The sequence below is a fragment of the Manis javanica genome, chromosome 14, assembly GCF_040802235.1.
Source record: "Manis javanica isolate MJ-LG chromosome 14, MJ_LKY, whole genome shotgun sequence".
Taxonomy (NCBI): Eukaryota; Metazoa; Chordata; class Mammalia; order Pholidota; family Manidae; genus Manis; species Manis javanica.
In genome coordinates, this window is record NC_133169.1 from 93,121,588 (window position 1) to 93,147,896 (window position 26,309).

Genomic DNA, 26,309 nt, shown 5'->3' on the forward strand with positions numbered 1-26,309 from the left:
TAGACATTTATGCATTTAAGGTTCCCACATCTATTCATAGTTGATACATCGTTTCCTTTTAGACCAAATAATATAGCATTTTATGGATGTACCACAGTTTATCGATTCACCAATTGAAGGACATCTTTGTTGCTCCCAAATTTCAACAGTTATGAATGATGCTGCTATAAACATCCATGCAGGTTTTGTGTGGACATACATTTTCAACTCCTTTGGGTAATTATCAAGGAGTGGTATGTTACTGGCAGAGATGCTGTTTTTTTCCAAGATTGTGTCTTGGAGGTGACGAAGAATGAAGCAAGCAGACAAGAGTAGGGAGCAACCAGCAAAGTTTTGAACGAGGACTAGAGGAAAGAAAAAGACTCCCTCTAGTCAGAAGGGGCTCCAAGGGAGGATGCTGTCAGGGCTACAATGTCTAGGGTTTATAAGCACAAAAATGGGGTAAAGCACGCAGTGGCTGGGGGTTGTTGCTAGGGCCTGTTGCTATGCCAAGCTGGGGTGAAAGGAAAAGAAAACTCCCTTTCTTCTCAGGCTGAATTTTCCCACATGTCCAGGATGAGGCTTCTTGTTTACTGCAACGCCTTGACTGTGACTTTGTATCACCAGGGCCTTGAGCTCTATCTGCTCGCATCCCACCAACACCTGCCCCAATACTGCAGCGTTGTATAGTGAAAGTATTCTTAATTTTGTAAGGAACTACTGAATTGCCTTCCACATTGGCTTTACCATTTCACATTCCCACCAGTGAGAAATGTGAGTCCCTTTTGCCCCACACCCTTGCTAGCCTTTGGTGTCCGCAGACCCAGCGTTCTGGGCCTTGGTCACTCTAACAGGCATCTAGTGGTAGCTCGTTGTTGCCTTAACTTCCATTGACTTGATGAAATATGATGTGGAACCCTCTGCATATGCTTATTCGCCATATGTATATATTCTTTGATGAGGTGTCTATTAAGGTCTCAGGCCCACTTTAAAATCAAGTTGTTTTCTTACTGTTGAGTTTTAAGAGTTCTTCGTATATTTTGGGTAAGAGTCTTTTACCGGATATCTTCTGCAAGTGTGTCTCCCAATCTGTGGTTTGACTTCCCCCTCTCTTGCCAGCATCTTTTACAGAGCAGAAGTTTTAATTTTAATGAAGTCTCGCTTATCAATTATTTCTTTCGTGGATTGTGTCTTTGGTGTTGTATCTAAAAAAAGATCTCCGTGCCCAAAGTCATCTAGGTTCTCTCCTGTGCTATCTTCTAGTTTTACAATTTTGCATTTTACGTTTAGGTCAGTGATCAGTTTTGGGTTAGTCTTTGTGGAGGGTGTGAAGTTTGTCTGAATTCGTATATGTATACATGTTTTGCTTGTGGATGTGCAGTTGTTCCAGCTCCGTTTTGTCAGAAGACTGTCTTTATCCCATTGTACTGCGTTCACTTCCTTGTCAAAGAGCAGCGGACTGCATTCGTGCGGGTCTGTTCCCGAGCTTGCTATTCTGTTCCACTGATCCGTCGGCCTTCCCTTCCACCAGCACCCCATCGTCTTGATGCTGTAGCTTTACAGTAAGTCTTGAGGTGAGGTAGTGACCACTCCTCCAATTTGCTTTTAGTGCTTCAACATTGTATTGGCGATCCTGGGTCCTTTGCATCTTCATGCAAACTTTAAAATCAGTTCATCGATATTCACAAAATAACTTGCTAGGGTTTTGATTGGGATTGAAGTGAATCTATAGATCAAGTTGGGAAGTGGATATCCTGATCATATTGAGATTTCCTATCCATAAACATAGAGTATCTCTTTATTTAGTTCTTCTTTGATTTCACTTATCATTCTGTAGTTTTCCTTACATAGGTCTTGTACATACTTTGTAATATTTATACCTAAGTGTTTCATTTTTGTGTGTGCTAATGTAAAGGGTACTGTGTTTTTTATTTAACATTTTACTTGTTCATTGCTGGACTATAGAAAAGTGATTGACTTGTGTATATGAACTTTATATCCCACAACCCTGCCATAATCACTTATGGATTTTCTACATAGATGATCATATCATCTGTGAACAAACAGTTTTATGTTTTCCTTCCCAATCTAAATACTTTGATTTTTTATGAAACTACTATTAATTACCATTTGAGTACCTCTAATTACTAGAAATGTTCAAATGTTATCTAATTAATCCTTATAATGACTCTATGGAATAGTTTAATCTTAGCCAAAGCTCAGAAATTTTAATGATTTTCTGATGCTTTCATCAGGAAACACAATAGTGGATCCAGCCCCCGAATCTGGTCTTTCTAATTTTAAAGTCCATGTTCTTTACTCACCATGCTTCCCTGCGTGAGAAATCGTAGGAATGTAGATCGGACGGCACTATGCAGGGTTTGGGACGGTCAGAGACTTCAAATGTAGTAACTAAGGTGAGAGTGTTTTTAATGTCAGAGCAGGATTACTGACAGAAACTGTTCTGCATGGATCAGGGAATGTTCTTGATCAGAAAACCATTCAAGGCTTTACAATTTTTAAATATTGGGAGAGCAAAAAACCCAAAGGTTCCCTATCAGAAAGTATTCACTGTCTTTAGATACTCTATCAGGTATTGTAGCTATGAAAATGGGTAAGGCCTTAACTCTGTGCTGTCAGATGCACAGCTGTGAGAACAAAGAGCAACTCATAGTTCAGTCATTAAAATAATGTGTCACAGGGATTATCAAGTCAGTGTGCGGATGTCAGAGGCGGGGATGGCCCCTCAATCAGTACTCAATTCTAAGCACATCCAGCTCTCAGGTCATTGTACCTTAGCACTTCTTTCCTTTCTGTAGGCGGTGGTGTCCTTGGGAGACCACCGAGAGAGTGAGCTCCCGTGCTTATGCCGCTGTTTATATCCAGGTGATTTAGGAGTTGAGTTGTAGGCCTCAAATGCTTTTTGGAACAAGGCAGGGTGGAAATAAATTAGCAAGTAAGCATAAATAGACATGAGTAGCCTGGATAAAATGACGTCCTTCAAATCTAAGGAAATCCTATGTGATGAATCATACTTTTTGTATTTCACTTTGTAATTTTTCCTTGATGAATATAAAGGACAGAACAATAGAGTTCTCAAAAAGAGGGTGAGTAGGGTCTGGGATGGAATACGAATAGAACAAGCATTTATTTTACACCTCTTATTGGTCAATTGTTGGGCTAGATAGACTTCATTTAACTTTAATCCTCACATTATTTTATGAGATCATTGTCATTATTTCTCCTTCCTATGAGTGATGTGTGGAGGCTCATATGCCTGATAAGTGGAGGCAGCAGGCTCTTAAACCATGTGTTCCTTCCTTTGCAGTAGTTTGCTTTATACAGTCTCCCTTGGGTGGAATCTCAGGTTTCTTCATCTGCAAAGTGGGAGTGATATTGCCTTTCTCAATTGCCCCCCACACAGGACCAGTAAAGCAGCCTTACTCTCCAGTGGGCTAAAGATGCGAAAGTATTTTGAAACATATTGCACTGTTACTTTCAGTTAGATGTGTGGGATCACAGTCTGCTGAGCTTGAAATTTGGAAGACAGCACAACAACAGGGACTCTGTGGGCACCCATTTCCGGGTCTGAAGTCAGTCTGTGCTACTCTTTAGTTCTGTGATTTGAGATAAGATTCTGAGCCTCAGTTTCTAACTTTAAAATGGAGGTAATAATACCTCATAGGTTTATGGAGAACATTAAATCAGAATCAGGACAAAAGTACTATATTATCATCATTTGAAATGAGAAGAAGCCATTTGGTCTGTTCTCTATATGGCGTAAGTGAGTAATCTGTGCTCTTAGAGGACAAGTGCCGCTTGTCCAAGGCCTGACGACTTGTAGTCAGTAACCAAGCTCAGAGCCGTGTCGCCGGATTTCCACGCTGGCGTTCTCTGACCCTGGGCACTGTCAGTGCGGTCCCCAGCATTGCTAAGGAAAACGAGCATGTGGAAAACTAGCAACGCTTTCTCTTTTCTTACTTGTCTGTGACTGAATTTGCCATAGTAACTGTTATCGCGACTGAGTGCCTGGATAGAGACAGGCACAGTTAGACACAGACATACAGGTATACAGGTACAGTTAAAAACCACAAGCTTATAGTATTTTTTAAAATAACTGGTAATTTTTCATTTTGCTTTTTTCAAAATATTATTTATAAATCATGGTTCATTTCCAGTAAAACTGCACCATCAATTCCATTTTTAAATACCATTTGTGTCAGCCTTGGCCAAGTTTTTAATAATATTTCCTTGTCAATTATATGTGACAAGTTCCACTGATTGTATTTCTCTAATTTATGAAGGCATATCATATTGCTCTTGAATTTGGCATACCAAAACTTGTCCATACTCAGCTAATGTTTAAAGAAGAATAGTTAACCTAGATGTTTATTTTAATAGAAAAAGAATTGGTATTAAAAAACATCAGTAGAAAAAACCATGAGAAATAAAGCAGAATGAGACCCAAGGTTAAGACAGGGTGTGCCCTTTGCATTTTGGTCCCAGCACCCTTCTGTAATGGCATCTGTCATTATTTTCATTTACCTTTAGTTACAGTCTGATTAAATTCTGTAATATCACTTTTTCTCCAAATGTATTTCTCCTGGGTCTAACCCACATATGTGTGTTCAGATCATTCATCCCTAAAGGCTTTTGTCAAGTTTCATGTCTCCTATAAAGCTTTTCCTCATTTCAATTCATAGTAAATTTTCCCAGTCCAGATCCCATGATACTTTATCTTTTGGCGATTACCACTTTGTATTTCAAAATAGAGCTAAGTTGGGCATATGCCTTATCTACCTTATTAAATTATAAGATCCTTGAGGTCAAGGTTTATATCTGATTCATCTTCAGGAACTTCCACAGACTAGAAACTAATGCTCTGTGATGACTCAGTGCATCAATGAATGAAGAGTTTTAGTATATGTGCTGCTGAAGTGAGCACAATGAATTAATAGTTTTGATAGAGATAACGGAAAATGAGGAGTGGTCTTTAATAAGGAAGAAAGGGAGCAGAAAATCTGAATAATGTGTTCAATGGGGAAATAGAATTCTTTGTGACATGAGGAATATTCAGCTGATAGAACATTCAACATACCTCAAAGCCGTTGAGATGCAGGGGAAACTGAGGCACGGAGAAAAAGTCCACACGTAGTGTCATTCTGATTTTCAAACTGTTTCTGGCTTTCCTCATTTTGACCAATCTCCCTCTATATATACTTCTTGCATTTACCCCAGGGCTAGATGGTAGATGTATATATTGTATATGTATGTATAAAATTGTGTGTGTGTGTGTGTGTATATATACATATACTGGTGATTTAAGAAGTTATCTCTGCATTTGTAAAGGAGACCAAAGCTGGGCTCACCTTCACACTGCTCCTCCCATTTCTACTTGAAAAAAAACACTTTTATTTATTATGTATGTCATGATATATTCAAAATCTTGTTTGAAAAATTTCATTGTCTATTGTTGAAGCATTGGAATAGATACAGAAAAGATAGAAACATTGCAACCCCCCGGTAAGAGTCTAAGTTCATTTCCTGAAACACAGGGTGATGAGAGAAGAGTCGGTCCCCAAACTGGGCACGAATGCTTGACTGGAAAACCTGTGCTTTGGGAAAAGCACATGGGGCTGAGGGTAAGGAGAAGGGGAATGAGTTTCAGCTCTGCTGCCCTGTACCTATGTCTCCCTTCATTGGGATCACTGATAAAATAACAATACTTGAATATGCCAGAACATTTCAGGGCCCCCTCCAGTTTGAAGACTCTAATCAGTCTGTGACTCTTCCTGAGTGTACACCTGATTCTTTGGGTACTGGACTCCCTCAAGGGCTGTACGCGCAGGAGGGCTGAGTGTGTTTGCTTGTCAGGGCCTACCAGGTTTTCCCTCTTTCTTTACTCCTTTTTTAATAGTATTCATCCTTATGTCCACCCTCACTGCTTAATTCCATGAGAAATGGGAGGAAAATATGTGCTCTGGCAAAGGCATCTAGTTTGGCTTAAGATATTATTTTTCTTTCCAGAGACCTGGGGCTAAGCAGATTTGGTTGTGCGAGCACTTTCTGCTGAGCTCGGAAGTGTGATCTGAGTGGCAAGGAATCAGGGCTGAGCTTCCGAGGGGACTGCAGAGCCCGGTTCCCCCGCTGCGTCTCACCGGAATGCGCATCTCAGGATATTCTGCGTTTCCGCCGTGAGTAGGCTGCCATTTTTCCATTGCATCACAACTCTAGGATGAGAGATTATTCTGACTCCCAAGATTTGTTTTCAGAGCACAACAGTTAATTAGGTGGCAGGACTACAGGGTGGGGTGGTATTTCATTATTCTGGGTGTCTCCACACCCACATGGATTTGGCCTGGTGCCACTGTCAGCCACCCTCAGAGAAGTGACAATGCAGCCACTCCCAGATGACAACAAATTGTATTTTTAAGGACTAACTTTAATAAAAAATTGCATATATTAAATAATCTGGGGGCAAGAATAAGGAGTCAGCTCTTTCCTCCCTCCGTCCCTCCCCCTCCCCCCTTTTCTGAGATTTTGAGGTGTAACGAGCCGACTTTGGAAGTGAATAGACCTGATAAAGGTCAGAGCGGAGGTGGCCTGAGGCACGTGATGCCAGCCTGGGTCAGGGACTGGCTGCTTCGCTCAGCACCTTCAGCTCGCAGAGTACTCCCACTTACATTGTTCAGTCACACCTCCATGACCACACTGGTATGTGGATGGCAATATTATTTCATGTTTTTTAAATGAGAAAATGTTCTCTGAGATGTAAATGCACATGTCTAGCATCACATCGATAAGTTTCAGGACCCAGTTTTTTACACCACATCTCATGCTTTTTTCACTCTTTTTCACAGCTATTCCTTAAGTGACTTAATGGTAGAATGTTCTGTTATTACAGTGATCAATTCACTGATCATGTGAATGACCAATTAATTCCCCATGTTTTTGAGTGTTGCTATGTTCCTGGTATCACTGCCTTTGAAGGCAATATATTAATTTTTTTTTAATTTCATAGACTTTAGTTTTTAGAGCAGTTTTAGATTCACAGCAAAACTGAGCAGAAGGTACAGAAGTTTTCCATATAACCTCTACCACCCCACACACATGTATGGCCTTCCCATTATCAGCATCCCCCACCAGAGCGGTACACCCATTACAAATGATGGACTTACACTGACACATGATCACCACCCAAAGTCCATAGTTCACATTAGGATTCACGCTTGGTGGTGTATTTTACGGGTTTGAACAAATGTCTAATGTCTTGTATCCACCATCATGGCATCACACAGAGTAGTTTCACTGCCCTAAAAATCCCGTGAGAGGGCATTATTTCAGTTACACTAGTTGATGTACTGGATTGTTACAGTTTAATTGGTTGACTTTCTTTTTGTCCTGTTTGTCCGTTTGCCCACGTGCCTCACCTCATCAACAACTGAGGAATTTAATCTATGTTCACAGTCCTGTTCCATGTAAAAGTAAGGACTGGAATTAAAACACAGACTTCCTGTTTCCACATCAAATACTATTTTGACTACATTCATTGGCTTGCTAATGAGGTGGAGGGAGAAGAGGGGCTGACAGCAGACATTCCCTCCACGCCTGTCTCCCCCAGCCCCATCTCTAGCTGTGTGATAAGACATTTCCTCTCTTAAAAAGAGGGAAAATGTTAGAAAATTTAGGAGCTTAGAATTAGCTGTTTGATTTTCTGATCTATTTGAAAAGGTGTCACCTCTTCATGGCACAAATGACCTGTCAATCCCTCCAGCTACGCGTGAGTGTTGTTCATTGAGGTTGACCGAGGTCCTTGCAGCGGCCTCACCACCTGAAGTGCAATTTGCTGTCTGCAGGAAGGGGCGCCAATGAGAAAACGGGTTTCCTATCCTGCAGGCTATTCGTCCATGCCCCTAAAACTAAGTATGACTTGATGGCACCTCCCATGAAATCTTCAATATTTTAAAAGACCCAGAAGTGGATTTTGCCACTGTGATCTCTAATTCGACATAGTCAACAGTACAATAGAAAGTGCAACACTGTGTACTTTCTAAACTCCAGGTACTATTTAAGGCTTTACATGAATTACCTCATATAATCCTCATGGCAATCAGTATTCCAACTCTCAGTTTAGTAGTGAAGAAATTGAGAGTCTAGATAAATTGCTCCTGGCCCCATAGCAAAAAAAGCCAGTCTTTGCCACTGGCAAACTTAAGCGCGATGCTTAGCTTCTAAATTATATCTCCTTTGACTCTCGAGTAGGCTTCATTGTCTGTGACTTGAGCTGCTACCAGTAATAATAGTTGCTTTTTCATGCTGCCGTCTCAATCTTTCAGTTGGGTGACATTCTTACGATTTTCCTAAAGTCAAAATACTAGCAAGTCACACATTTTAGAAAAATCACTGGTCTTCTATGGTACAGACTGGAGAGCTGATGTGTGTCCAGATGCCGTCTGTGTCCGCCTGCAGGAGGTGGTCCAGGGAAATCTGTTCAGCACTTTACTCTGGCATCACCAAGTGCAACTTTTGGAAGGGCGAAAACCACCCAGGCCCCATCAAAATAGATCACAACATTAGCAGTGTGATCATATAGCCCAGGTGTGGGGTATTAAGGATATGTATTTTTAAATTAATTAGGGAAAATGCACTTTGTCTTAGCTCTCAAATCTTCATCTATGACCTAAAGGGGAGAGCTGATGACTTTCAGTGTATTATCTACCCTAAAAATATCTAATTTTTTTAAAAAGCATTTTTGTTCTTAAAAATGTCTACTTAGTGCAAAAAGACTTATTAGACTAGAAAAAGAAAAAGAGAAACGTAAAAAGTCTTAATTCTACGAATCAGAGATGACAAAAGCCAGGTTATTTTGGCAAATCCACTTGTGTATTCCTAAATTCATGTATATATAAAAATGCTTAAAAAGTATTACAATATTGAATGTGAATTTTTTCTGAAGTCAAGCTTGTTAAAGTGAACTTTATAAAGGCAAGATTCAAAATTTTAGGTGTGCAGTTACATGAGCTTTGACAGTCACTTGTGTAACCACGAGCACCATGGAGATATAAAGAAGCTTTTTCGATCCAAAATACTTCCCTGTGTAATTTGGAAGTTGATTCCCTCCCTGGGAACCCTCTTGGCAACCTCTGATCTGTTTCTGCCCCTATGATTTTGTCACTCAAAAACATCATATAAACGGAAGCATTTGTGTCCATGACGTTCTGTACCTGTCTTCTGCTTAGCATGAGACCTTGATGTTCACCCATGTTGTAGCAAGTGCACTACTTCATTTCTTTTTTTCTTGAGTAAATATCCGTTGTAAGGATGTACAAGTTTCTCTGTAAATGTGTATTCATCCAAATGCACATTTGGACTGTTGCTGTGGTTTAGCGATGAGGACTGAAGTTGTCAGCTCTGGGTGGGGGTGGGAAGCGCGTTCCCAACCCGGGACAAATGAAGCAGTGAAACTGGTGAGGCCGGAATCAGTTAAGGGAAGAGCTGGGTGGGAGACACTCCTTACTGCTCGCAAGAGGCCGGGCCCTGCTCGTCCCTCTCTGGCAGCCAGTCTCGCCCACCCCTGGGCCTGCCCTCCCCCCTCTGCGCACCCCTCCTGGGAGACGCTCTGCAGGCGGAGCCCCAGTGACTGACAGCTGCCAGATCAGTTGCCCAACAGAGAAGCCGGGAATAGCTTCTCTCCACCCCTTGTCCGCGGAGGCTGGGAGAGGCTGCAGCGGTCAACACCTGCTGTCATGTCAGAAAACTAAGCCCAGGAGAGAGGTTCAGGAAATATTGCAGTTTTTACCCACAAGTTACTTTAAATATTCTTTTATAGGCTTTGTATGAACATTGTCTTAATTTCTTTTGGTTAAATACCTAGGAGTGAGATTGCTGTGTCATGTGGTCAGTGTATGTTTAACTTTGTAGAAACAATGTATAATTTTGTAATCTATGTTTTAAAAAAATTATTTTTGGAAATAACTATAGATTCACAGGAATTTTCAAAGACAGTGCAAATGGTCTTGTGCACTATTTACACAGTTTCCCCCAGTAATTAAATCTTACATAATTATGATACAAAATCATGTTTGGGAATTTGACTTTGATTCAGTGTGTGTGTATAGTTCAATGTTATTTTATCTCATTCATAGTTTTGTGTAGTTACCACTATAATCAGTATGTAGAATTTTCCATCCCCACAAAGATTTCTCTCTGCTACACCTAGTCACATGTACCTGCCATCCAACAGCCGTCCTTAATCCACTAGTTCGTTTTCCATGTCTATAATTTCATAATCTTGAAAATGTTACGTAAATTGAATTATAGCATATGAATTTTAGAGATAGGCTTTTTTTCACTAAGCATAATGCCCTTGAGATCCATCTAAAGTTGTTGCATACGTAACTCATTCCTTTTTATTGTTGAATAAAATTACATGGTGCAGTGTACTAAGGTTGGTTTAACTGTTCACCTATTGAGGAACATTTTGGTTGTTTCTAGTTTTTGGTTATTACAAATAAAGCTACTATGAACAATTGTGTGCAGGGTTTTGTGTAGATATCTTTTCACTTCTCTGTGAAAAATGCCCAGAAGTACCATTATGGGTAGTATGATAAGTATATGTTTTGTTTTTTGAGCAATTGACAATGTATTTTCCAGGGTGGTGGCACCATTTTACATTCCTACTGGCAACATATGAGAGACCTGGTTTCTCCAAATACTTGCCAGCATTTCATGTGGTCACTCTTGTTTATTTTAGCCATTCTGACATTGCATTCTCCTAAAATTATTTTCTGCTTTTCCTTTCTCATGTGTCCATGCCATCAAAAGGTACTGCATACTGCCTCACAGAAACCTCACATTAGTTTTCCTGAGATTTTGCTTATGCTGTTCTGCTGAAAAATCAGCAATATTCCTATCCTCACATGTTCAAATATGTTCAGGCCCCAAAGTCTAATCCAAAGGCCACAGTTTCCAAAAAAATCAGTACCTGTCTGCTGGGTAGAAATAATATATCTTTCATGGATATTTCATCTGTGCTTCTTTTATGACACTTCCATGTTCTGTTGCTCTTATCTTTGAACTTTTTTCCCTTTTATTTTGGATAATTTCTAATATATGTCTTCAAATTCACTGATCTTTTTTTCTACATCAAATTTAGCATTAATCACATTTAGTGTATTTTTCATCTCAGAGTCAAAAAGTTCAATTTGTATTTTGTTTTTATATTTTTCACATCTCTACTTCACATTTTTGAACATTTGGAACACAGTAGTAACTGTTTTAATGTCCTCGTTTGATAATTCTCACATGTGTAACAGTTTTGAGTTAATTTTGTTTGATTTTTCTCCTATTTCTTGCTCTTTATATTTTCTTGCTTCTTTAGTATGCCTACCAATTTTTTTTGAATACCAGATATTATAAGCTTAACATTATTTACTAGGGAATATTTTGTATTTCTAAAAGTATTTTTGAATTTTGTTCTGTGACACAGTTAAGTTAGTTGGGAATCATGTGAACCGTTTTGGGCCTTGCTATTGACGTTTGTTAGCAAGACTAGGAAAACATTTATTTGGAGCTGATCATCCCCTACTACTGAGACAGGGCCTTACTGAGTATTCTGCACAGTGACTTACTGATTCTGAGGTTTTCTGGTGCGGGTGGTAGGGACACGCACTGTTCCTCACCCTGTGTGAACATCAGGTACTGCTCTCTCTACTCATTTTTGGTAAACCTCTCCTTGGTCTTGAATAGTTTCCTCATACGCATTTGATGATCCGTCCTCTGCTGAATACTTAAGGAATGTTTGTATCTCTGGGGTCCTCACTTTGTTCAACTTTCTCATTTCCAGTACTACGAACTGTGAACTTTAGCTGCCTTGGTCTCCCTGGAATTACAGCTGTCTCTTCAAAACAGAGAGCTGCATGGCTGTGCCTCAGTTTCTCCTTCATGCTCTATGGCTTGGAAATTTTCTCAAAAGAATAATCGGGGACAATTTTAGAACTCAGCTTGCTTGTTTACTGTCTCTCATGGATTATTTGTCTTTGAGACACACAAATTTCAAGAGACTGGTGCCTAATTCTCTTTAAAACCATTATTTCATGTGACTTGTCTGTTTGTTTGTTTGCATATTGTAGGCAGGAGTGTAATCAGTTCCTGCCACTTCATTTTGGCTGGATCATGAGTCTAGTCAATTTGTTTTGATTGGTTTTTCCTCTTATTATAGGTTCTAGTTCTGGTTTCTTTGTCTGGTAATTTTTTATTATAGGCTAGTCATTGTATGTTTACTTTGCTGGTTGATGAAAACTTTTGTATTCCTCTAAATGTCCTTGAGCTTTATTTTAGGACACAGTTAAGTTACTTGGAAATAGTTTGCATTTTAAGTCTTGCTTTTAAACCTTGTTAGATGAAACCAGAGCAGACTGTGGGGTTAGTTTTGCCCCACTATTAGGGCAACACCCTTTTCAGATCTCTACCTGAATGACAAGGTTTTTTCCATTTGACTTCTGGGAACACGAATCTCTCCCCTCCTGTTTAGGCTCTGGGGGACACTCTGGAAAATATGCAGGGTGATTTTTTATCCCCCAAGCCTTGAGTAGTTTTTTCACATGTGTTTACTTACTGCTACATGGTTGAGGACTCTAGGTGGACGGCTTGCTGAAGGTCACTGAGGGCCTCTCCTTGGAGCTCTGTCTTCTCTGTGCCGTGTGGATCTTAGCTGCCTCGGCGTCCGCAGCCCTCAGCTTTGTAGCCTTGTCTCAGGGAGACCGCTAGGCTCTGTCTATGCTTGTTCTTTTTGTGTCACAGCCTGGAAATTACAGACAATTACAGAAAGTACAGCCTGGAAATGTGACCATGTAGGGCTAACTTGGTTTCTGTTCTCCCTTCCAGGCTTCAGTGGCCTGTATTATGTGATATCCAGTGTCAGAAAACCACTGTTTAATATTGCTTTTCTGTTTGTGTTTTTGTTTTTCCCATTATTTTAGGTAGAAGGAAAAATCCTTTCCTTGTTACTCCATCTTGGCCAGAGCAGAAAACTTATTTATCATTTAAAAATAAATTCTGTATCCCTTAGCATACATACTACCTGTTTCTCTTTTCAGTACATAAAGCAGGTATTTTAGTTTTTTTATCTGCCTTCTCAAAGCCTTCTCATCATTTGCTTTCTACTGAAATGATCAAAGCTGTATCTTCAAGCATGTTTCATATTGTTAGGAAAGCCAAAGGGCATAGGGAAAAGACAGTAGAATTTTGATTCAATAGAGTTCTGTATGATTCCAACTTTTACCATTTACTATTTGTATCTTTTGGTAAGTTCCTGTATCTCTCTAAATTTCATTTAAATGGGGACACTAACAATAATACATATCCAACCTACTCAACAGGTTGGTCATGAGGCCCAAATGGAATTATGTATTATTTTTAATCTTGTAATTTTTAAAGCATTTCACACATGTTAACATTGACCTTTGTCACCAAGATTGTTTTAAATTTGATTATTTTTTCCTTCACTACATTTGGTGTTCTTCTGTTCTCTTTATTCTTCCTAAATACATGCCTCTTTTTGGTACTCTTCACATATTTTCTTCTTTTTTCCTATCATAACCTCATTGAAGTAGTGTTCAGAAGTCTGCTAAATATGGGTGGTAGAAAAATACATATGTCAGAATAAGAGTTAGGAGGCTTGAATTCTGTCATAGCCCTTCCCCAATGGATAAGAAATTTCAGGAAAATTCCTTAACCATGTTGATATCCAGTTTTACTGACCATGAAATGGAAATAACATATTTATCTGCTTACTTTAAAAGGTTAATGTGAGGTTCAAATATATAAAATATAAACATGATATAAATGCTTCTTTAAGTACATGTGTACAAATTGGTATTGTACTATAAATTGTTCTATAAATATTAATCTGTAATGAAATTTTGATATAATTTCTCTGTAAGTACTGTAATAAAGTGATTGCCTTTATTAATGCTAGTAACTGCAGAGTTCCTAAGTAATTTCCTATGCATTTTTAGAATTCTTCTAGAAGTATGAGCAGTATTTTCTATCTAGGAATGAAAGAAAAATAATCCTTATTTTTTATTGCAGATTAAAGTTGTTATTGCATTATCCAAGGCTATTTATGTGGTTGAAAGATAAATATCCACTACTTACAGCTCCTTTCTCAGAAATATTAAATTTACTTTATGGAAAAAAATATGCATTTTTTTTAAATAGAGCAGTTTTATAGTAACATTTTGGTAATGGAGTGCATTAATATCACATGGGAAGTGTCACTCATAATAAACCAAAAAACCCACTAAATGCAAAAGAATTTCCATATTCAATTTTAATTTCAATTTCTACCCCTCAAATATTGTTAGATAACTAACTAGTAATATAATGGAGACTAAGAACATCAGATAAGAAATTACCAGAACAAAACTTTGGTTCTCATAACTATTTAAGGAATGATTCATTCTGATTATCTGAATTTTTCAGACAAATGAGATTATTTAATGAACCTTTCTAATCCCAGTTCATTTTTTTAGTATTGAGCCTAATGTCATCAGGGAATCCCTTGTAAAGGCCAAATATCTGTATTACATGCTAGCTTTACTCTGCGGACATCTCTTTAAAACGCGTGTCACGGATTGGACTCAACAATGATCTGTATGGTAGCTTCCACCTCTTCTACTAGACTACATTCTCTTAGAAGTCAGAAACTGTTTTATTTGCCATTTTAACAGTAGGCTCTCACACAGTGCCAGGCAAACATAGCCATTTAGTGAATAATTGTTGTATTCACATGGGGAGTATTATAGAATCTATTGGGATATTATAACACCGAACTTTAGACTTAAAATTTTAACTCACTGTGCATGTGCATCCCTGGGGTTTCTCCGTGTGCCCAAATTTCCTCTTCTTAAAAGGACACCAGGCAGTCAGGGTTAGGGTAACTCAGTGGCCTCATTTTTACTTATTCATCTCTTTAAAGGCCCTGTCTCTAAATATAGTCACATTTTGAGGTACTGGGAGTTAAGGCTTCAAAATATGAAATTTTGCAGGGACACAAGCCAGTACAAAATAGTGGGTGTCTGAGTTAGGTAAATTATAGGTGTAGGTAATGTGGTCACTACAGCGTGTGGTATTTAAGAGTTTGGGATCTGGAGTTTGACTCCTTTTATTTCATTGACAATTATCATTTGCAGGGACCACTACTTACAGCTTTTATGACTTTGGGAGAGTTACAGGACCTCACCAAACCTGAATTTCTTTACCTATAAGAAAGAATGAACTGATACTTACCCATTAGGTTTATTGCTGTACCTGTCACTGAGTACGTGCACAGTAAATGCTAGCAAAATTTATATTTCTTTGCAAATAATTATATACAAATACATAGACCCTCTTTTCCTAATTTCTCTCATAAATCTAATAATTTTGTTGTTTCTATTGTATACACCACATGTATAAATATTTTGCATATAAAATATGTATTACTCTTTTGCCAAAATTCAGTATCTAGCTACTTCGGAATTAATTCATCATGATTTTTTTTTGTAAGGGCAAACTTCTGCTTTCTATGGTCGGGATGATTCCTAGGAGAGCAGAATGCTCAGAGTTCTTGGGTGATGGGCAGTGTGCTGTCATGGGACAGAGCTTCCAGTAGCGTCAGCTGTAGGGTGTGCTGGATATTGTGTATGAGAATTAAGTATACCTCAGGTATATAAAACTTAATACAGTTAAAAACTGGATATTGCTACTTTCGTGGGTTTTTTAAATCCTAAACTAATAAAAGCAACAATCATACCTATAAATAACAGGGTCTGTATGCTTAGTGATCAAACAGTGCCCATTCCATCCTGTTCTTAGAGAAAATGAGATGCTTATCTCCATAGTAATCTTGGCCTTTGTAGACAAACAGAGAGGAATTCTCAGAGAGGGAGTAACCTTAGCTGGTAACGGAACACTTCAGGATGAGGTGGGCAAAGGCTGTTTTCCAATTAGCGTCTTTCAGAAAGGAGAATACAGACATGTTACATTATTGGGAAAAACATGAGAATTATAGGAAAGGAAATTAAAAGTTAAGAAAAGAAAAATGAAATGACTTCCTCTCCTAACACTGTAGAACATAATACTTTCAGTCATGGTAACAAAATGCCTCTTGCCCAAGTCATTATGGGTGTATGTTTTGTTTTGTTTTCCAGCTCTTTCAATTATTCATCAAACATGTAGAACCCTTCTGGTGTGTGTGTGTGTGTGTGTGTGAAAGCGGAGAATAAGAGGAGAGAAAGACATCAGCAGCCGAACGCTGTACCTAGTCTAGAGTGCGGTGATGCCTGGATTCCCTCGGAACCGCCTGGGAGGCCATGAGGTAGCCCCACGGGGGTGAGAACGGGGAGACCGGGGCTGGTTCCCCCTGCAGGGATCGCCAGTTTGGGCAGGTGAGGAAAGCGAAGGAACACCTGCTTTGCCACCTCACAGTGCTGCGTAGAGAAATCAAGAGCCACGAATGGCAGGTTGTCTTGAAAGTTATGGAGACTGATTTAATAGAAGGGCACTGTAGCTGCTCATTGAACTACTGTGGCCATCAAGAATATCTCTGCAAAGAAAAAGACAAGATTTGAACAACGATCTGACAACTGGATTTTAGAAATAACTTTGGTTTTCAGTAACATTGTGGGTATACAAAATCTTGTTTACTTCATTGTTTTCTCATCTCTTCCCTCCAGGTCGGGATCCTCGACGTGAATTCTGACTCTGGGCTGCTTGGTACGTGTGTTGGATTGTAGAGCTGGTGCTCTTTTTTACAACCTGGCTCTATTCTTTCCTAATGAGAGGAAAAGGATTCTACATGTTTGATGAATAATTGAAAGAGCTGGAAAAAAAGACGGAATTTAGAATTCATGAAAAATATGTTACCACCTGATCTAAAAGTACTCTGATAACCCGAACCCCAGTTCTCTGAAACCTCAGTCCCATTCATTTGAATTTAAATCCCATCGTTTTGAGAAATAAAGATGGACTGACCGGGCATGTGACGAATGACCCCTGGGTTTGCAGCAGCCCCGGAACGGAGAGGAGAACCCCAGGCGCCATCCTTTCTCCCCTTGGAAGAGGTCATCGGCTCCAGGCCTCCTCCTCAGCACCCCGGAGGACCTGCGGGTCAGTGAGGAGCCCCCTCCAGTAAGGAAGAGCCCCCCTCCATCGCCCCCCACAGCAGGGCCTCTGCACGGACGCATCATCTCTGGGCCCCTCTGTTCCACCCTCGCGCCTCTTCCACCCAGGACACTGTCCACTCGGCTAGTTCGGGATGCATGGGGGCACATCACACGGCCACCGGCTCTGCTGCCAGGCGCTAGGCTTCCTGCCCACCGTGACGGAGGGTGTGGGGGCGCCCTTCGCTCGGTCTGACAGAGCCGGTGGGCGACCGAAGACCAGCATTGGCCCGTCGGTAGGTGGAGGGGTCTTGGGGGTGGAGGTCAGGGACTCATGATGAGTGAAACTTAGCAATGACCGACCGGCACGTTTTAAATGGCTAATGCCTTGATTTGTTTTAGGCGTTATGATTTAGCACATAGTGATAAGATGAAAAAGAGACCGACCTTACGTCCTTACTTTTTAATTTCACTACAGGGTGTGTCAGGGATGTTGTTCTATGCTGTCAACAGATCTGCTGGTCAAGTCCACGTTCTAGAGATGCTGACCTTTCTTGGAATCCTAGCCTTGCCTAGTATAGCCACATCATTGTAATAGTAAGGAAGACAGCTATTATTAACTGTAAAGCTGATCGTATATTCTTGAAATTGTTTTAAGCATTACACACAGACACACACACAGACACACACACACACACACACACACACACACACACACACACACACAAAGTACCTCTAACCTTTACAATTGTACAAGGTGTTTATTATCCCTGTTTTACATACTAGGAAACTGAAGCTACAGAAAATAAGTGACTTATTCAAGGCAACGTAGCTAGTAATTGGTGAGTCAAGATCTGGACCCAGATCTACACGTACCAAAGCCAGGTTCATTTCTAGTATACTGTGTAGTTGCAAAGACAGGAATAGAAAACATTTTCTGGCTCCTTGTCCCATTGTCTTTCCACTAAACTATGATGGATGTCAGTCCTCCAACTGTAACAGTGATGCAATCTGACCTTGCTTTCCATGGTCACTAATTTTACTAAATCACTGGAAAGAAAGCAGTAATAGTGCAGACCTTGAAGCCAAAAATTCTGTTTTTATAGGAAATTAATGATTTCATGAAAAGAAAAGGAAATTATCTGGTTTTGATGGTATTCAGAGTGCTGACATGATCCCACAGTCGGCTAGTTGGCCGGTTTTCTGAAACAATCTTTAAAGGGGCTTTGAGCCCGTGAAGTCCGGATCTCCCCTGTGGATGTGAAGACCCTGTGGAGTCCTGGGATCGAACTGTTTGGCCCTGGCTTCAATCGTTTTTGCATATTTATTCAAGTGCTTTCTCGAGCTGGTAAAGTCAAATAAGATGGAGGACAAAAGGCACTGCTTGTGAATGGGAGAAGGGCCTAGGAAAGAAGATACTTTCTCCAGAAAAATATTACATTTATATATTTATATTAAAAATTTTTTTTTCCTTCTTAAGAGACTAAACAATGAGGCAATACAGAAATCAAGCTTAATTTGGGGGAAAACTGAGCCAAATTTTCCACAGTACGTTGAGGGTTTGGGGCCGTGGAGAGTCAGCCTGAGCCGCCAGTGTTTATGGTCTTGGTTGGTCAGACTATGTGACAAGCCTTTAGAACAGGAGATACCCTCCAGACGGAGAGAGTTTCCAAGTACTCACGCGCAAGCTCTGATCTCACCTCGGTGCTGCCTTTGCCGTCGGGTGACGTGGAGCCGTGTGTGGGGCTGAAAGGATGTGGGACCTGCAGTCGCCAGTCGGCACCTTTGCTTCTTCCGTCTAAACCCCCTGCTCCCGGGAGAGTCTGCTCCCGAGTTCTGTCTCCCCGTGAATTCCGGGTCAGAGCTCTGCCGGCTGATCCCTTGGGGTTCTTCTACTCTGCCTCATGTATGAGCCTGTGCCACGGAACTGAGACCCTTCGGGACATCTGCGGGAGGAAACCCCGGGAACCCTAGTTTCTTGGGTTACAAACAGCTTTCTTCAGATGTGGACGTCTTTAAATCTTCCCCTGATGGGTAGGACAACCGACCTGGCTTCCTTTTCTCTCTCCTTCCACTTAGGAAGGAAGCACAGCTAGAAACATGTTTGTCTCTAAGGTAACATGTTTGGTGTTGCCAGGAATCCAGTTCTTATATAGGACTACGAAGGATTAAACTCTGACTAGGGTCCTTGGACTCAGTCTATTGCCTTTTGGGGAAAGGATCATGAAAACACTTTAGAACTAATTTAGAAATAGATATTATCTATTCAAATATGCCGCCTTGACAGGATCTTAGAGGATGAGAGTTGATGTGGCATGACCTCGAACAACTGGTTTTTAGTGTTGTGGGTGTCACCAGCATGCCAGGATATATAAAAGTGAGCTGCACTTCCACGGGCTCAGTCTGAGGCCCCGGCTGGTGAGCAATGCGCGCTGCAGACCTGTAGCCGACTCACACGCCTCCAGCATGAAGAGAGCCGCCGTGCCGGTGTTCCTGACCCTGGCTCTTTGCCTCGTGCAAGGTGAGCGACCTGCATATGATCTGAGCCTCTTTCCACATCACACAGCCCTGGGCAGGGACTCGCCTCCTTCCCCGGAACACACACATACATGTACACAGATGTGATCATGAAATGACTTGCGAGACCCGGAGATTTAAAGAACTATATATGTGGCTTGATAACCATGTTATCTTGAGAAATGGCAAGTAACTTAACATGATCTGAATTTTTATCCATGGGAAATCCTTCCATTAATTCTACATTAGTTCTGAAAAGCTAATAGTTTCAACTTCCCTTCACCAAGGCAAGTTGAAGAAGAATGTGAATATGAATTATATGTTATGCATGTATTTTGTATGACACCAAGAATATCAATTCATACCAATAGGAGTTATATATATATAATAGATATTTAAAACTTAGAGGAACATTTTATATATATGTATGTGTATACATATATAAATATTATATTTATAAACAAAATATTAGAAAATAAAATTCAACCGCTGATTCTTATTTTAAAGCAGTAGTACCTTCTAGCATATTTTATTTCATTTTTGTTTTCAAATTCTTAATGAATTGAAAGTGTTTCTCCGAATGGGTAAGGGGCTTATGTGGGTGCTAGGAGGTAACTTTTTGCGTTTGCTGTTTGAATTCAAAGGAAGCATGGAATTTGCTGTTTGAATTCGGAGGGAATGTGGATTGCCTAGCCGTCCTGCTCTGAGGCCTCTACATTTTCTTAAAGGAGCCTCAGAGATGGAGTGTTAGGAAAGCATTAAACACAAATGATTCCCACTTTCCTAAAATACGTGTGTAGGTGCAAAAAGGAGTTTGTTAATGAGAGAACATAATAGTCTGTCATTTTAATTAACCTTAATGTTTATCGGATGTCTAATTTTCACAGCTGTAATTAGGTGACATAATTACCAGAATTCAGAAAATTTAATTGCATGTGTATATATGATATAAACTTTATGCTACATTATTCATTTAAATTATAATTGATATACTATATCTGATATTTGTTCTAATTTTAAAAGAGGTCTGCCTTACTTTGCTGTGAAAGGGTCTTTGAGAAATTAGATATTTTGAAAGGGTCAAAGTGTAGGAGTATTATTTTCCAAAGTAATGGACCTTTATGAATAATTGGACCTGTGTGAGTGTGTATACTGATCATTGACCTCCAAGCTCACTGCCTTCATTTTATTTGCCATGGCAAATTTTAATGTGTTCAAAAACAGTTAAGTTTTGCAACATATCGCCACTAAAATAAGCAAGGCCCTGCACTGACTGAGTTGTTTATTTTATTCATTAAGTATTTTACATGCACTTATCTTTGGTTTCTGTATTTTCATCCCAGATGCTGCCAGTGAGGATGAAAATCAGGTTAGTCCTGCTTTTTCTGTTCATTGAATCCGTTCCAAAAATCTCTAAAGAAAAGTTGTTTAAGGCCAACACCTTCATGTTAATAATACAGCCGTATTATGATGATAGGTACTAATAGCTTCTGTTAAAAACAAAGAAATAGGTCTTTATGAATCAGGGCATGACTCACACATACACACAGACACACACACACATCAGTGTATTAGATAATGGATTGGTGCTAAAAGGATGCTTTATAATTCCATAAAAAATGAACAAGTGGATCAGTATTGTTAGTTTAATAGCTGAAAAAGTCGTGACATACATAGAAAGCTGAAGTAAATGTTCGTGTGACCATTATGTAAAAAGCGGTTGTCTGTATCTTGTATATAGTCAATGTATGTATTTCATTCAATAAATATTTATTGAGTGTGTTACGTGTTAGACGTGTTCAAGTTGCTGGTGATATTCAGAAGTAAAGGAAATAGTCAAGAATCCTGCCCTTATGGAACTTACACCTTAGTGGAGGAAAACAAACAAAGCAATAAGTACATTGGTAAAATGTACAGTACATTAGGTAATAATTGATGCTAGGAGAAAAATAAAGCAGGATGGAAGATAGGAATTTCTAGGGATGGAGGTAAGAGCAATTCTTGGAATAATCTGGTGAATTGTCCCTAAGAAGAGCATTAGAACAAGGATCTAAGGGTGGGAAGGGAGTGAGTGGTGAAGACATTTGCAGCATGTAGCAGGTGAGGCAGAAGCGCCTGTGCTGGAGGGGACCCCGGCCCAGGAGGTGTTGATACCAACTCTGAGCAGGCTTTTGTTTGAGAAATAAAAGCATCACTTTCTGTATGGAAGTTACATTTTTAAAAGAGTTAAAAGGGCCAAATACACACACACCTATGTCATTAATTCAGCATTTAACCCAGTGCTGGGTATATAGCAGGTATTTGCTGTGTCTCAGAAGCCATAAACACTAAAATACCAAAACAGTGAAACAGCCCCTTTTCTACAATGAAACTCTTAGAACCAATAGTTAGATACTCTCTTGCTGTATTTTGTTGTAAACTTTTTTTAAAGGAACTTCTTATTCTTATGTGAATGTTCCAGAGAATTTTATCATATTCTCTATCATTCCATCCAAGTTTGCTAATCAAGAGAGGTTCAGAAACCTCTATTAGGTACAGTTATATGTAGAGTAGAAAAAAGGCTGGATCTTGGAAAATCAAAGAGCACACGCTCCCTTGGATGTTTTATACTAGCAAAAAGAAGGGTATTCTGTAACTCTCACTGTGCATAAAGCCCTAATTTTCTTTTTCCAACTCTGATAATGGCTGGTAGTTCCAGTAGACATTTAAAATTTTGCACTGATAATTTTTATGTCATCAAACTATTTCAATGATGAACATTTTAAAAGCATAAATTTAGCTACCCTCCATGTTAGCATAAGCAAGAAGAATAAAAAGATGTAATTATTGCTCTCCAAGTATTTCTGATCGCAGTGTTCAGATATTCTGTCGGAAGGGAGAGCTATCCATTTAGTCTTTCTTATGGCGCTGGAATTTTTATACTCCAGCTTCAGTGACTTGAGTTCCTTCTGGTGCCATAAAAGCCTGTGGACTGTCTCAGACACGGGCCAGACCAGGAAAGCCCTGTGGGCACCCGCAGGACCCTGACCACACGCTTAGATTCCTCGTCACGGGAGGGTTATCGCAGGGCCCAAAGCGACCTTGTCCGTGCTCCGACTCAGACAAGGGGTGTGTCAGCCCCCGGGGGCTTATCATCACACTGCCTGCGGAGGGACAGGGGAAGACAGGGGGCTAGACCAGAGCTCGTGGAGGAGGTGGAAAGAGCTGGGCCTTAGAGAGCTTTGTTCTTCTGAGACACGTGGAGAAAACACAAACAGCAACATAGAAAACAAGACAAACATGAGCCGAAAGCTGGAAGTTGGACCGCATTTAACATTGCTGAGCAGCCGTCTCCCCACTTCAGGATGCCTTTCGGTCTAGATCTTTTCTGGGTTCAACCCTCTCTGTGATGGTAATGGGTGGGTTATTGCAGTTCTCCCAATGGAAAATCCATTTGCTACTTTCAATTTTTATGGGCTTCTCCTGTTTCCCAAGAGAATATACTGGATAATTCTATAACTCAGAAAAAATAGCATTGAGTTCCATCTTACCCAATCAAACACTGTGAACAAGTTTGTTACGTCTCTGGGCCTTAGTTGTCTGTGAAAAAAGTGGGTATTTCTAAGAATTGAGTGCTCATCTAATTGTGACATTGGAGAAATCCAGTTCAACATTTATCGTGATTGGTAATGTTCTTTATCAATTGATGCTAAAACTATTTAAAGCTTCATTCTAGTATTAGCATGAATCCTTGTATGCAGTACTTTTAAAAGCATCTTGAAACAGGATTGTTTCTGAAAAATCAAAACAAAATAATTGAATTCCAAAGGCTTGTTTTAAAGGCCCAGTGAATTTTCAAAGCTCATAGGGCACATAGCTTTTTAAATCAGTGCTTCCCTAAGTGATGCAAATGCCCATTGATTTTAAGCTTCTAGGGAGGAGGAAGTAGCAAATAGCAAGCCTCCAATAAAATATATTGAATTAAGCTTTTAGGCAGCCTTTTCATATTCCTTTAAACAGCTGTTATTATTGACCTACTGTGTGTTAGATGTTTTGTATGTGTCATCTTAGCATATTCCAATAATTATAGTGGCTAGAGCAGCAACAAATAATAATAAAAGTAAAAGAGGAGGAAAAGGAGAGGAGGAGATTCTGATCATTGATTATCTACTATGTCTCAGGCACCCTCTGAGGGCTTAAATGCTTTGCATATTTAATTCTCACAGAACCTTTGAACTACATATACTTCTGTCTTCTCTTTTTACAGATAGGGTAAGAGAGCCTTTAAGAAGTTGATTTGCTAAAGCCATTGAGCGTGTAAATGAGAACCTTGGAATATAAGTAGGAGTCTTTTGATTCCAAGTCTGTTGTTATTTCCATTTCACCAATTGTTTTAGATGAATGCTTGTTGGGTGAATTCGCATTCTCCAACAGACAATCCGGAGTAATTATTTTCATTTTTATTATTTGTGTCAGCTGAGTGAATGTCTTCCATATAAAGTGGGTCGTGGACAGTAAATAATATTGCTCAAGGAAGTTCTCAGAAAGTAAAGTCTTGCTTAGATGAGGTTTCAGTAAATACAGCTTTTTTTCGTCTTTTCTTTAGGAAACATGCAATGAATATCGGGCATTGATGAAAAATGGAAAATTGTTCTGTTCCCAAGATAAAAAACTTTCTCAAAGCCCTGATGGAATAATGTTCATCAACAAATGTGCCACATGCAAAATGATATTGTGAGTAAAATTCTTTCTTTCAAGTGTTCGAGTTACCAGCTATTCTCTAAACTAGAAAATGCATTCTTTTTTATTTTCTGTCAAATATATTTTCTCTATCTAAATGGTTAAATAAAGATGCTCAGCAGATCACTCTGACCCCTCTCATTAGGTAGAGTTGGATAAGTGCACCTCACCTGGAAAGATTTTAATAATCCCTCAGGTAGTATTCCCAAACATCCCGGAGGGCCCACGGTTAATCAATACCTTATATAGGCACTTAGTAGTAGTATGTAGTTCCAATTTGAGTTTCCTGACTGGAAAAAAAGAATTCTTGGGCGTATTAAGACCTGATTCTATTGTACCATGGAGACTAAGTAAAGTGTCTAGGGGACGAGGCCAAACTCTCCCTGCGGCAGCCAACCAGTAGAAGGATTCAAGCAGTATACGTCTGACTTTGTGAGCTGCTAATGTCTCCAGACGTCTAGGATTATGCTGGGGTGAAATGGACTAAAGAGTTGATTGGCTTCCATCTACCTGCAACTCAGGAAAAATTAGTATTCTGGAAGTTTACCAGCATCCCAGCAATGCTTTTTAACTTGATACCTTCTCTCCAGTGATGCCTCATAAATGGCAGACTTGAGTTATCAATAGTAAATCCAAGTGTCCTACTTTGTTTTTGAACAGGGAAGTCATCCTTGATTTCTGACCACCATCAAAACTTCAACACTGGTACCAAGCCAATACTAAGCTACCCATTTAAGATAATTATTTTAGAATAAGCTTTTTAAATGCCAAGTTGTTATGTGTCAGAGGATTTAATCTGACATAGTCAATAAATGGGGATAATGAAGCTCTGATCACATGCATTGCTTCTAGCGAAGAAACTGTGGGAAGATAAAGAAAGCAGGGCGAGATCTCAGGCAGGGGGTGGCCCTGGGTAGCTGAGCAGTCCTTTCTTATCCTCCTGAAAGCCAAATGTAAACCAGTCCATATCTTATTTGCTATAAAGTTTATTTTTCGTTACATAAGATGTTTCAATAGGAGACCTAAGTTATGAATGTAATAAATTTACTAAAAAAAACTTTGAAGCAAAAATAAAATGCCTTAAGACACACAGCAGTTTGTTTATCACTTTGAAGTCACTCACTCGATTATTCTTTTTATTACCTATGTGGATTATTTTGGAATAAACTTGGCTTCTTAACCTGGAAAAGGGACTGTATGAGGCACAAAAGCTATGCTCAGCTGCCGAGTTTGCTGTGTGGGACCCTGCAGGTCACAACCAGGACCGAAACAGGAGGGTGGATTCCTGCTCAGTGTGGATCGGGTCTTTCCCAGAGAGCGTCCCAGCCATGGCGCAGGTGGCCCGCAGCGTCGGCGGCCACCTGGATGTTGATGATATTTAGGTGGCGGGGATAGTCTGTTGTGTTGTTGAAGGTGGAGACTCTTACCTTCCGTGAGCACCACGTCTGAGACATTTCTCAGCACTGAGGAGAGATCTGTGGGGTCTGTGCTTGCTTCTGGATATGCCATCAAAATTAAGTTTACCATGTTTTTCCAGGGAAAAAGAAGCAAAATCCCAGAAAAGGGCCAGGCATTTAACAGGAGCCCCCAGGGCCACTGCCCTGGCAAAGGTGAGACCATTTGGAGTCGGCTTGTCATATTTGCTTTTGAGATTATGATTGACTCTGTTTAGAACCCTCTGTTTATTTCCTAATTACTAGGTCATACCTGTTGTGAAGCCAGCTACTTAGAAGGGAGGGAATGTGGCTTAGAAGGGTGGGCTAAATATCTGGTACGGCTTGTCGGTAGGCCCAGCCCGTGACCCACCTTGCCGAAAGCATGTGGGCGCTGACAGACGCTGAGAGGCGGAGTGGCCCGGGTGGGGTCCGCCTGCCTGGGCCGCTTCTCATTCTTCCCAAGACGTCTGGGCTTCAACAAGAGCCTTCGTGGGGCCGTAGAACTGAGTGTGAA

At 40.0% G+C, this 26,309-nt stretch overlaps 1 protein-coding gene and 1 long non-coding RNA gene across 3 annotated transcripts in view; both read left to right on the top strand.

Moving 5' to 3' along the window:
- The window catches only part of LOC140846240 (uncharacterized), a 161,258-nt gene extending 145,033 nt beyond the window's left edge, over positions 1-16,225 (top strand). Inside the window, exons 2-3 of the long non-coding RNA XR_012125225.1 lie at positions 6,007-6,173; positions 16,173-16,225. This is a non-coding gene — a long non-coding RNA (uncharacterized lncRNA). The remainder of the gene's footprint in view (positions 1-6,006; positions 6,174-16,172) is intronic.
- A 3,260-nt stretch (positions 16,226-19,485) lies between these two features.
- The window catches only part of SPINK5 (serine peptidase inhibitor Kazal type 5), a 63,801-nt gene continuing 56,977 nt past the window's right edge, over positions 19,486-26,309 (top strand). Inside the window, exons 1-4 of one of the 2 annotated variants that reach the window (XM_037016389.2) lie at positions 19,486-19,644; positions 20,984-21,009; positions 24,226-24,353; positions 25,897-25,969. In XM_037016389.2, coding sequence (XP_036872284.2) covers positions 19,590-19,644; positions 20,984-21,009; positions 24,226-24,353; positions 25,897-25,969 — 282 coding nt within the window. In that variant the 5' untranslated portion in view covers positions 19,486-19,589. The remainder of the gene's footprint in view (positions 19,645-20,983; positions 21,010-24,225; positions 24,354-25,896; positions 25,970-26,309) is intronic. The other variant, XM_017640720.3, reaches the window with a different exon arrangement.